We start from the raw sequence: 13,701 nt of genomic DNA, 5'->3' as shown, positions 1-13,701 counted from the left end.
TTTAGAGCACTACAGTTGAAAAGCATCAGTTCTTCAGTGCTCAGCTTTCTTTAGGGTCCAACTCTCACATTATAGAAAAGACAAAGAATGGAAATAGATCAAGGTTTTCCAAGACCTGGAGTGAAAGAAGGAAGTGATACAAAGGGGTATGGGTAAATTTTTATTGATTTAAAATGATAATTTTAAGACATTTTGCATATTTATTGATATTGTATGTATTTGTCAATACTTGGAGAACTTTAACTAAAAAGGATGAATGATATACTATGAAGATTATATCTTATGTAAAAGATTAAATCTTACATAAAATTATATCTTATGTAAAAATGGAAACAAAAAGAATTCTTATGCTGAAACATCAGACAACTGGAAGATGTAATAGAAGACAAAATCCTATTCACAATAGTAGCAAAAAAAAAAAGTAAAAACTCAAAACAATAGTAGTAAAATTCAAAAAGACTAAATCTACAAAGAACATAGAAGAAAACTTGTTAAGTGGAAATATCTACCCAGTTTACAGATAAGAATTCTCTTCTCTAAAGATATGTTTTTTGAATCAAATCTTACTGAAAATGCTATCTAAATGTAGCTTTTACCAGCCTACCTAATTGAACTTTAGCTTAAGACTGTAAGTATGGAAAAATAAGAGCTACCCTGGCAGCTCAGATGGTAAAGAGTCTGCCTGAAATGCTGGAGACTGGGGTTCAATCCCCGGGTCGGAAAGGTCCTCTTGAGAAGGGAATAGCTACCCTCTCAAGTTTTCTTGCTGAAGAATTCCACGGACAGAGGAGCCTGGCAGGCTACAGTCCATAGGGTCAAAAAGAGTCAGACAGGACTGAGCGACCAACACACACACACACACACACACACACACACACACAGAAGAATAAACATAGTTCTGATAAGGAATAGTAATGAATGACTCCTAGGCTTATGAGGCATCACAGTGCATTTTAAATCAAATGCAGTCAAGAAACATGTTAAATGGTATATGAATAAAGAGATCACTGGCAATTAATAGCACCCTGTTTTTTTTTTTTCTTTTTTATTCAATCACTTCACATTGTAGAATACAAAGTTGGAATATCAAGTCATGAGGGAAAATAATTATGCATCTATACAAATGGCCATCATCAAAAATGATTAAAATGTAGTGCCTACTTAGTTCCTTACAGAAAAGTATATGGCTCAAAATTTTAAACATTAAGTACAAAAAAAGACTTAAAAATGTTGAAAAATATGTTGATGTTTTAATAGGAAAGTTCTTTTAGCAAGACATAAAAATTGACAGATTTCATAATATAAATGTAAAAATAATTCTACATGACCCAAAGTATTTTGCACCATATAGAAACAAAAAATCAAATCAAGCAATGATAAATTGGAAAAAAATCATAATCAACATGCATGGTAAATGGGATAACTTCCTTACTATTGCCTTAAATCATGAAAATCAGTATCAAACAAGACCAGTAGTCAAATAAAATGCATAAAATGCATTCACTGACAAGCCATGAAAAGAAATACATGAGGCTAAAAATATGAAGAGGTGCCCAAATTTGAATCTATTTATTTGTAATTAAAATATATGAAAGAAACACAATCTTATTAACCAGACTCTCATAATTAAAAATGTTTAGCCTTTACTGGTGGTTGACAATGTGGTCAAATATATATTTGCCAGAATGAGGGAAGTAGGGAATGTGATTGAAGTCATGGATGGCATTTTGTCAATAAATATAAACATCAACAGTTTAAATACACATACTTATTGACTCAACAATTCCACTTCTAGGAACTCACATTTAGAAAATTTCATAAAGACTTTATTGCAGAATACTTGCCAGAAGAAAACATGAAGACAATTGGATACATTAATTTTAATGTATGGTATACAAAGGTCTTGAATAGACGTAGTAGTAAAATACACATGTATACAGAGAGACATAATCACAAACACATATGTGAAAATATATGTGTTTGTGCAATGATTTTCACTTGAAGAAACATAGGAATAGAGTAACTATATCTGAAACAACTGGGAGAATCTAGATTGGGATGGGAAAGAGGTTTATCCTACCTATTCCATTTTGCATGGATTCTATTTTTCATATTTACTGTTATCCATTATATCTTTTGTTTCTTACTTAAAGGGTAAAAGACTACATTAAAATGTCCTATGTAACACAAATGAAATTGAATAAAGAGAATGCTCTATATAATGTGAAATATTCTATCTGGTGCAATACAAAAATAAAGATAAATTAAGACTCTAAGAATAAAACTAAAAATGGGAAAATAATAAAAAGTAAATATAGAAGTTAAGTAAATTTTAGTGGAACTGTATAAAAATTTAGTTGATTAGTCCATTGCATCCTATTTAGTGAGTTTCTGTTGTAAATGCATTCTACCTTACTAGGTGCGGTGTTGAAACAAACAATATAGAGTTTACATTCTAGCAGGGAAATTGTTACTAATAGCACAAATACATAGTATATTCTTTAACAACAGCTACCATAAATCTTCAAGGAAGTGAAAGTTTGCATCAGATTTTTTAAAACTTCTGCATTCCAAAACAATTGGCCTTAATGGTAAATCAATCTCTTCAAATTAGATTTACCAATTGATATGAAAATTTTTTCTAAAGAGCCTCTTCATGGCATTAGTCAACTCAGAATTTCTTAGACTGTAGATTAATGGGTTCAACATGGGAGTTATAACTGCATAAAACACACTTAATGATTTGTCAGTGGGGAATGTCTTAGCAGGTCTTGCATACACAAAAATACAGGGAACAAAGAAGCAGACAACCACAGTGATGTGGGAACCACAGGTCTGGAGGGCTTTCCACCTCCCTTCCTGACTCAGGTTCTTCAGAGAGTGCAGAATGACTCCATAGGAGATGAGTAAGAGCAGAAAAAAAATAATGCACATCAGTCCACCATTGGCCACAACTAAGATGCCAATGACATAGGTGTTAGTACAGGCCAGCTTCAATAATGGGTGCATGTCACACATAAAGTGATCAATGACATTGGGGCCACAGAACGGGAGCCCATAAACAGTACTAAGTTGAATTACTGAGTGCAGGAAACCTCCAGAACAGGACACCAGCAGCAGCACAACACACATCCTCTGCCTCATGATCATCAAATAATGAAGGGGCTTACAGATGGCCACATAGCGGTCATAGGCCATCACCAGCAGAAGGATGATCTCTGATCCACCTAAAAGGTGCTCAGTAAAAAGCTGGATCATACAGGATTGGAAAGATATGGTATTTTCCCCAAGGAGCAAGTCTGAAATCAATCTGGGGGAAATTGAAGAGGAATAAATTAAATCTATAAAAGATAAACAAGCAAGAAAAAAGTACATTGGTGAGTTCAGGGTTTTACTGACAGTTATAGTCACAACAATGAGCAGGTTTCCCACCACGGTCAAAATGTAGAAGAACAAGAACATAACAAAAAGCACTTTCTGCTCCTTTGGATTCTGTGTGAGGCCAAGTAGGATAAAGTAAGTTACATTGTTCCTTGGTTCCATCCGGGCAGATCAGGAGCTGAGTTCATGTGTTAAAAGCAGTTCACCTACAAAATAAGGGGACATTTTTTAAATGCATAAGTTTTACCTTTTTCATTCATTCACCTAAAATGTGTATGGAATATCTACTTGTGTCCAATGTCAGTGATGGGTCAGTTTTCATTCCAATCCCAAAGAAAGGAAATGCCAAAGAATGTTCAAACTACTGCACAATTACACTAATTTCACACCTAGCAAAGTCATGTTCAAAATTTTCCAAGTCAGGGCTTCAACAGTACATGAACAATGAACTTCCAGATGTTCAAGTTGGATTTAGAAAAGACAGAGGAATCAGAAATCAAATTGCTAACATCAGTTGGATCATCGAAAAAGCAAGAGAGTTCCAGAAAATCATCTACTTCTGCTTTATTGACTACATCAAAGACTTTGACTGTGTGGATCACAACGAACTGTGGAAAATTCTTCAAGGGATGGGAATTCCATATCATCTTATTGGACTCTTGAGAAATCGGTATGCAGGTCAAGAAGCAACAGTTAGAACTGGACATGGAACAACAGAATGGTCCCAAATAGGGAAAGGAGTATGTCAAGGCTGTATATTGTCACTGTGCTTATTTAAATTATATGCAGAGTACATTATGCAAAATTCCAGGCTATATGAAGCACAAGCTGGAATCAAGATTGTTGGGAGAAATATCAATAACCTCAGATACATAGATGGCACCACCCCTATGGCAGAAAGTGAAGAAGTATTAAAAAGCGCCTCTTAAAGAAAGTGAAAGAGGAGAGTGAAAAAGTTAGTTTAAAACTCAACATTCAGAAAATTAAAATTGTGGAAGGAGATCCAACCAGTCCATCCTAAAGGAAATCAGTACTGAATATTCATTGGAAGGACTGATGCTGAAGCTGAAACTCCAATACTTTGGCTACCTGATGCGAAGAGCTGACTCATTTGAAAAGACCCTGATGCTGGGAAAGATTGAAGATGGGAGGAGAAGGGGACAACAGAAGATGAGATGATTGGATAGCATCACCGACTCAATGGACATGAGTTTGAGCAAACTCCGGGAGTTGGTGATGGACAGGGAGGCCTGATGTGCTGCAGTCCATGGGGTCGCATAGAGTTGGACACGACTGAGCAACTGAACTGAACTGAACTGAATTGAACTGAAGATCATAGCATCCAGTCTCATCACTTCATGGCAAATAGATGGAGAAACGATGGAAACAGAGAGACACCTTATTTTCCTGGGCTCTAAAAATCACTGCAGATGGTGACTGCTGCCATGAAATTAAAGATGAAGGAAAGCTATAACCCACCTAGACAGCATAATTAAAACATTTGCCAACAAAGGTACATCTAGTCAAAGGCTATATTTTTTCCAGTAGTCATGTATGGATGTGAGAGTTGGACTATAAAGAAAGCTGAGTGCCAAAGAATTGATGCTTTTGAACTGTGGTTTTGGAGAAGACCCTTGAGAGTCCTTTGGACTGCAGCAAGAAGATCTAACCAATCAATCATAAAGGATATCAGTCCTGAATATTCATTGGAAGTACTGATGCTGAATCTGATTTAGGGAAAGATTGAAGGCAGGAGGAGAAGGGGATGGCAGAGGATGAGATTGTTTGATGACATCACTGATGCAATGGACATGATTTTGAGCAAGCTCCGGGAGAAGGTGATGAACAGGAAAGCCTGGTATGCTGCAGTCCATGGGGTCGCAAAGAGTTGGACATGACAGAGTAACTAAACTGAATTGAACTGAACTGTGTCATAGATGATCTTATCACCAAGTAGTATAAGGCATAGTTCACTACCTTCAGTGATATGATATAGCAAGGAATAAGAAAATTCCAGACCAATATAATAAATACCATTATAATACCATTCACACAAGCTAATAGTCACACAAGCTAGGAATATATCAAACTGAATTCAGAGAAACCTTCCTAGAGGAAACAATGCTTTCAGTGAGTTCTAAAGGAAAAATGAACAAAAGAAGACAGGAAGTGAATTCTTAAATAGGTATACTTATAAAGTCACAGAGGTTAGTATTTGAGACCATTTAAACTAATTTGCACATCCATTGTGAGTAGCTCAAACTATAAACAGAACATTGTTGTTGTTTAGTAGCTAAGTTGTGCCCAACTCTTTGTGACCCCATGAACTGCAACAAGCCAGGCTTCTCTGTCAATCATTATCTCCCTGAGTTTCTCAAACTCATGTCCATTGAGTCAGTGATGAAATCCAACCATTTCATTTTATGTCACTCCCCACATTCTTGCTCTCAATTTTTCCCAGCATCAGGGCCTTTTCCAATGAGTCATCTCTTTGCATCAGGTAGCCAAAATATTGGACCTTCAGCTTTAGCATCAGCCCTTCCAATGAGTATTCAGGACTGATTTCCATTAGAAATGACTGGTTTGATCTCCTTGCTGTCCAAGGGATTTGCAAGAGTCTTCTCCAGCACTGCAATTTGATAGCATCAATTCTTTGGTGTTCAGCCTTCTTTACAGTCCAACTCTCACATCCATACATGACTACTGGAAAAACCATAGCTTTGATTGTATGGAACTTTGTCTGCAAAAAAGTGATATCTCTGCTTTTGAAAACACTGTCTAGGTTTGATATAGCTATTCTTCCAAAGAGAAAGTGTCTTTTAATTACTGTCCTTAATTGTTTCAAGTCACATTGAGAATCCTTAAGGTCTTTAGGTAGATATTCCTCCTTTTCTAGACAAATAAATGTTAGAGCACTTCCGTGTTTTATCTCAAGCACTTATCCCCCCACTTATTTCTAACCTTGTGTGGGAAACATCTCCAATTTAGTACACCAACAGTTGGATGCCAATTTAGTAAATATAAAAATACATGTTAAAACTTCCACAAGAGATGTTTCCCATCTCATTAAATGGTACCACCTTCCATGAAATTGCTCAGATGAAAATCCTCACAATGTTCTTCACTCCCTTATTGTTGTCATATTATTTATTGATCCCTTAAACAAATCCTGTTGTCTCTACTTTCAAAATATATCACAAATCTCATCATTTCCTAACTGCCCTGCTCCTGCTTTTTTCTCTGTGCAAAGAAATAGCCTCCTGCCCACATTTTTCAACTTTTATTTTAATCTCAAAAACTTGTTCTCCTAAAGCAGCCCATATGATCCTCTTTAATTTTCTTCTGATTATATCACTCCATTTCTTAAAACGACTACAGTGGACTCTTATCACACCTTCACAATTCAGTATGTCACAGGTAAATTTTGATATCAAGAAATTCAGTCCCCATTTCACAGTTGAAGAAACTAAGGCTCAGAACATATAATTAATTTTACCACATTTTAAGTGACAAAACTAGAATTGAATCTAAGTTTGATTTATTTCAGAGAAATTTAATTTCTTACAAAATAAATTTGCACATTGGTAAAGTCTGTTTTTCACTTTTTTCTTAGTCTTACCTTCTGGAGGCTTGTTCACAAAATGAAGGAAGACAATTTAACTCACTCGCAGGAACCTGAAATTCCTCTTTCATCCAGTTTGATACTGGAAGGCAAAAGACTGCATCATTACTTGAGATAGTATTTTATTTCATTTGACAGTCTGTCCATTTTCTCCATAGATTTTTCTGATTATTCAGAAGATTGTTATTTGCACTGTAATTAAAAAAAAGAAAATTCCATGGTGCATACACATACACAATTTACCAGCTAGAAATCACTTATAAAAAAGACAAGCAAAGCTTTTGTTGATATAGGAAGATAGCAACTAGGCATTTGTAGGTAAATTGTCTCTAGTAACTTCTTTTCCTACTAACATTAAAATAGAAAAATTTCATTTAATTGTTTGGTCCTTCTCATTATATCATGTTGTAGGGCCAGACTAACTTGGGGTTTTGAGAGTGATTTTTCTGCTTTTTCTCTTTTAATGTAATGCTTGAAGCCTAACAAAAGAATTCATGAAATATTTTTATCAGTTCTTAAAAGGATAACGTATTTTTCCTGATATTGACAGAATCACTGGATGTTTTATCCCTTCTAGCCACATTTATCATTACATCTTAGTATTGGAATGTGTCCAAGACTAATTCTTACTTAAGTAATTACACTGGGATTTTCCACAAAGCATTAACAGTATGTGTACATGAAAAGATATTATTAACTCAAAAACATAATTAGGATAAAAAAAGTGTAACATAGAGCTACAAAAAAGTAGCTTTAGAACCATTATGAAGTTATTGCAACTCAAGAATAAAATATCTATTTCACTTATGATAATATACATGTTTCAATGCTATTCTCTCAAATCATCCCACCTTCATCTTCTCCCATAGAGTCCAAAATTCTGTTCTTTACATCTGTGTCTCTTTTGTTGTCTCACATATAGGGTCATCATTACCATCTTTCTAAATTATATATGTATACATTAATGTACTGTATTGGTGTTTTTCTTTCTGACTTACTTCACTCTCTATAATGGGCTGCAGTTTCATCCACCTCATTAGAACTGATTCAAATGCATTCTTTTTAATAGCTGAGTAATATTCCATTGTGTATATGTTTCACAGCTTTCTTATCCATTCATCTGCTGATGGACATCTAGGTTGCTTCCATGTCCTGGCTATTGTAAACAGTGCTGTGATGAACACTGGGGTACACGTGTGTCAGGGAACGTTTAACAGGAGTATGCCTGTGTGCTGTTTCTCATAAACCCTCTGTTCCTTATCAGTTCCTGGCAACAGGAATGAGTGGAATGGCTCCTAGGACTGAGGTCATAAGATGAAACACATGCATGGATTTCCTTCAGTAAACATTGTCTTTACGACAAAACTGCTTACTCATGGCCCTCTTTCTTGAGATATGGATTGTCTTCTGTTAATTCCTTGTTCCCTTGATGATGGTTGCTGTAAGTTTGGTTTTCTGATCTTTATCATTGTCAAAAGAAATTCCTTGTACAACAGTCTATATATACTCACAGCAAGATCCTTAAAGCACCCTTTCTCCATCAAAGCTTGGGTCCCCGCATCTTCCTCTCTCTCTCTCTCTCTCTCTCTCTCTCTCTCTTTCCCTCTCACCCTCTGGCTAATTCTCTGGAGCATGGGAACCTCCTGAGCTCACTCTCCTGCCCTGGCTTTCAAGACCTCTTCGAGAGGGTGCCCTGTGCCTCCGTGAGTAGTACTAGCCTTATCCTAGGGCTTTATTGGTTCTTTGCATAACCCAGAAAATATTAGCTTCTTTCTCTTTCACTTTATTATCATCAACTCCGGACCACCAGGTTCCGGTCCATTAAAAGACCCAAACAAGTGGAGTCTGAAACAGGGACCTGATATACGTGGCATTGCAGATGGAGTGACTCAGGACCTATTGAGGTCGGTAAGTACTAAGACATGGGTCTTAGTAAGTACTTTTTTACTTAGTAAGTACTTAGTAAGTACTAAGACATGGCTCTTCGATGGAAAGCCCCATCATTTCTCTACTTTACTTCACCTTTTGTTTAAAGTTCAGAGACTTTTGGTTTCGTGCCAACGAATAGAGGCTTGCCTTTAAACAGTGGTTGAATGTAATCCTTGGTTCCCTGATAAAGAGAGTTTTGATTTAGAATTTTGGCATCAGGTCAAAAAAAATGTTGAAAAGCTGCCAGACGGAAAAAAAATTTTCCAGTTGATTTCTGGCCCCTGTGGGCTCTCATTAAAGCTGTAATTCTGCCATTTCAAGGTAATTCTAGCCCTCCCAATATTTGACAACAGACAGAACACTTATTACATGAATATAAATTAGATGATAAAACTTTACAAAGGCCCAATTAGAACAATATAAAATATTTCAGAATTTTCCAACAAGCCCTGCCCTGGCTGCTCCAAATGCTCCTCCTCTGCTAGCAGGCATGAATCCAAAAGTCTCCCCTTTGCTAGAACCTAAGGTTAAAGCATCTGCCTGGAATGCGAAAGACCCGGGTTTGATCCCTGAGTTGGGAAGATCCCCTGGAGAGGGAAATGGCAACCCACTCCAGTACTCTTGCCTGGAGAATCCCATGGAGGGAAGAGCCTGGTAGGCTACAGTCTATGGGGTCTCAAAGAGTCGGACACGACTGAGAAACCTCACTTCACTTCACTAATGATTCTGACAACGACTCTCCTGAGACACTTTTTGACACCAAAACTGGCAATACTTTTCTGGATAATAATGATAATATAATTCATAATATAAATTAAATATAATATAATTACAATAAAAATATGATGTTGATAATAATATATAATTATAAACAATAATTAGATATTATATGTAATTATATATTATATAATTATAAAATATTAATGGTATAATTATATATTTATATTATAAATATATAGTTATAAATTTATAAAATAAATTTTAAGATAAATTTATATTTATATGTATATAAACAAATATATATTGTTTATTATATATGCTATATATAATATATTGTACTGTATGTTATATATTATATGATATATGTTATATGTATTATAATATTGCATAACATATATAATATATTTTAATATTAATAAATATATACAATATATGAAAATAACTCACAGAATATAATATATATTATAGTAATGTGTTATATATAATATAATATACAATGTTACTTAATTATATATTTGTATTTTTAATTTATTTTTATATTTAGAATTTATATTTTATATAAATATTTATATATATTACATATATATTTATATTTCATATAAATATTTATATTTATACATTTTATATTTATATTTTACATATATATCACATATGCAAATATATAATATATATTATAAACATAATGTATGAATAATAGATGTATATGATATATAATATATATGATGTATGTTAGAAAAATACTTTTATAATAATAGAAAAAAACTTAAGCAAGGATTCAAAACCTTTTTATGATGAAAACTGAAAAATGCTGCTGAAAGATACTACGTAAGACACACATTGACAAAAAACATTCATGAATTGGAATATTGAGGTGTCAATACTACCAAAATGGATCTACATAGTCAATTCAATCCTTTTTAAAATTTCAAAAATGTTGTTTAAAGCATTAGAAAAATCCATATTGATATTTATGTGAAATCTCAAGAGAATCCAAATAGCCAAACAAGAGGAACAAATTTAAGGGTTTCCTACTACTGGTTCTAAAACATACTACAGAACGGTGGTAATCAAAGCAGTGTAGGTCTAGCATAAAGACGTACACGTAGGAGGAAGTGGCAAACACCGAAGCTTAGAAAGACCCTGAGCTCACTTCCTCCCATGGGGACACCCAAGTTACAACCGTTTGCAGAGAAACTACTGATGAGATCAACTTGAAGACTAGAAGAAAAGCTCCTGTACAGCAAAAGGATAGGAATACTCAAGAGAAGACACAGAATAGTAAGACCCTTACTCCCAAGTGGGTGGCCCACAAATGGTAGGATAACTGCAATTGCTGAGATTCTACCTAAGAAATCAGGGGTCCAAGATTCACATCTAGCTCCACAGGCAGTAAGACAATAAGCCCTGCACCAGGATGACTAACTTCCAAAATATTACAGTACTCTTGATCCAAATGACATATTAAATTGTGTTTCAATATATTAGCATTAATAACATTTGGAAAACCGAAACAACTCATTTACCTTTTACAAAAACATCTTTATGAGAAAAGCCCTGCAGGAAAAATGCAAGTCTTTTAAAAACTCCTAAGTAGATATATATCATGTTCAGGAATTAGAAGACTCAATCATGTTAAAAAGCTATTCATTCTTAGGCCATCTATAGACTCAATCATAATAAAAATTCTGATCCTGCCCTTTAGAGATGTGGACAATTGTGTTTCCCAGAAATGAACACAACAGTATCTCCCATTCCATGTGCTCTTACACAATGTGACTGCCACTTTACCATCAAACAATGTCATCTATTTCTCCACCACCTCAAGTCTGGACAGGACATGTGATCACTTTAAGTAACAGAGGATGGTGAAAATGGGAGCAAGCTAATTTTGGAAATAGCTCTTAACTGCCATGACTTTCTCCTCAGTAGACTTTCTTCTACTTTCTTCCCCTGAGTTCCCTGAGCCTTGTGTCAAAAGTCTGATGTTCTACTGAAGAGAACTTGCTGACCTGCATCCTAAATGGGTAGGGGGAGGAACCACATGAGTCCCTTCCATCCATCACTTCCAAGATACCACACATGTGAATTAAATTGTCTTGCGTCCTACAGGACACTATGAGATGAATAACACAGAGTGACTTCAGTCCATGCCACCTGAAGCAGAAGAAATATCCAGCCAATATCTGCCTGAATTGCTGGCCCACAAATTATGAGATAAATAAAACGATTGTTTTAAGTAAAAAAAGAATGTAGAGTCTCACGTGTGTAGCAAAAGATAATCAGAGCAAAAAGGGGAACCTGGAAATGTAACGCTTCCATAACAAAAATTTAAAGCATATGGCATTGTCTTTGGTACCAGGACACTGATGGCAGCTGGAAGGGCTTTGAAGATCTGTTTGTAATTAAAGGCTTAAAAGGAACTGTTATCTTGTCCTGGAAAAGTTTGACAATACCAACACCCAGAGTAACTAGAAAAAAGAAAATATACTTGAGTGAATACATATTTTGATTAAGATAGCCAACTAGAGTATTGAAAGTGCCACTTGTTTCTTTTATCAGCGTATACTGTGATAAATGGGCTTCCCAGGTGCCTCACTGGTTAAAAAAAATAAAAAAATACCCACCTGCCAATGCAGGAGGTACAGGTTCTTTTCCTAGGTTGGGAAGATGCCCTGGAGGAGGAAATGGCAACCCACTCCAATATTCTTGCCTCAAAAACCCTGTGGACAGAGAGGCCTGGAGGGTTCTTGGGGTCATAAAGAGTGGAACATGACTGAGCATGCATGCACACTGTGATAAATAATGGATAAACAGTGATGCATCAAAAAAGTCACTGTTAAGTTTTCAAGCAGAATTCAGGAAAATCATAAAAGAGCCTGAACTTACTGTTTCCTGCAAATGAAACTGGTTCACAGTCTCAGCAGATCCAAAGAGGAAAAATTTCTCAGAATTAGAAATGGCATCATAATAACTGTGATCTCAATGTTACAGATCTAAGACCCTTTGTTAAGATATCAGGAAGATTCAAGGTGTGTCTAATAAATCCATGAACTACACAAAAGTATTTCTAATAAGCTTACGGATTTATCCCACTGCACACAGTTGTTTTTCTTGGTCTGTCGCTAAGTCGTGTCTGACTCTGTGACCCCATGGACTGCAGCACGCCAGGCTTCCTTTTCTTTCACTACCTCCCAGAGTTTCTCAATTCATACACTCAGACTTTAGTTGAAATCTGAGAAGGGCTATTCTCAAGATATTGGTGGATCTGATCCTTGTATAATGAAGTAAACTCCAACTTAAAACAAAAGATAGAGGAAGGTTTACAAAACTTTTAAGAGGACTGCAGTAAAAGCAGCAGGATAGCCTTCCTCTGTGAATAACAATATCTATTATGGCTATCTTGCTCTCTCCAAAATAAAGTGTGTGAAGGCATGTGAAAGAAATTGCACAACCATATTTCATAGACTTTCCTTTTTTATTATATATATATATATATATATATATATATAACATTGTATAAGCTTAAGGAATACAACAATGATAATTTGATATACATATATATTGTGAAAAGATTACCACAATAAAGTTAGTTAACATATACATCACCTCACATAATTATAATCTCTGTGTATGAGGTGAGAACACTTAACAACTATTCTCTTAGCAATTTTCAGTATATGTTGCAATATTGTTAGCTAGTGTCACCACACAGAAATTCTTCATCTTATAAGTGAAAGTTTGTCCCATTTAAACAACAGCCAATTTCCCCTAATCACTAGCCCTTGGCAATTAACATTCTACTCTCTGCTTCTCTTTGTTTTAAATTCCACCTAAAACTGAAGTCATATAGTATCAATATTTGTCTTTCTATTTCTGTTTATTTCACATAGCAAATGCTCTCAAAATCCTTCCATATCGTCAGGAATAACAGGCTTTCCTTTTTTACATTGCTGAATGATATTCAAATGTCTTCATCCATATTTCTTTATCCATTCATTAATGGACATTTGAGTTGTTTCTGTATCACGTATTCTAAACAATAGTTCAAT

The 13,701-nt window shown here is 35.1% G+C and overlaps 1 protein-coding gene across 1 annotated transcript; it reads right to left on the bottom strand.

Moving 5' to 3' along the window:
• Window positions 1-2,616: 2,616 nt before the first annotated feature.
• Window positions 2,617-3,543, bottom strand: LOC122424406 (putative olfactory receptor 4A4). The gene has a single exon (XM_043442146.1). The coding sequence runs from the start codon at window positions 3,541-3,543 to the stop codon at window positions 2,617-2,619; it is 927 nt and encodes a 308-aa protein (XP_043298081.1).
• Window positions 3,544-13,701: the final 10,158 nt, after the last annotated feature.

The sequence above is a fragment of the Cervus canadensis genome, chromosome 22 (genome assembly GCF_019320065.1).
Source record: "Cervus canadensis isolate Bull #8, Minnesota chromosome 22, ASM1932006v1, whole genome shotgun sequence".
Taxonomy (NCBI): Eukaryota; Metazoa; Chordata; class Mammalia; order Artiodactyla; family Cervidae; genus Cervus; species Cervus canadensis.
This window is presented reverse-complemented; position numbering and strand designations above follow the sequence as displayed.

Excerpts from the sequence above, each read along its gene's own strand:
- LOC122424406 (XM_043442146.1), bottom strand. The coding sequence starts at position 3,543 with ATGGAACCAAGGAACAATGTAACTTACTTTATCCTACTTGGCCTCACA.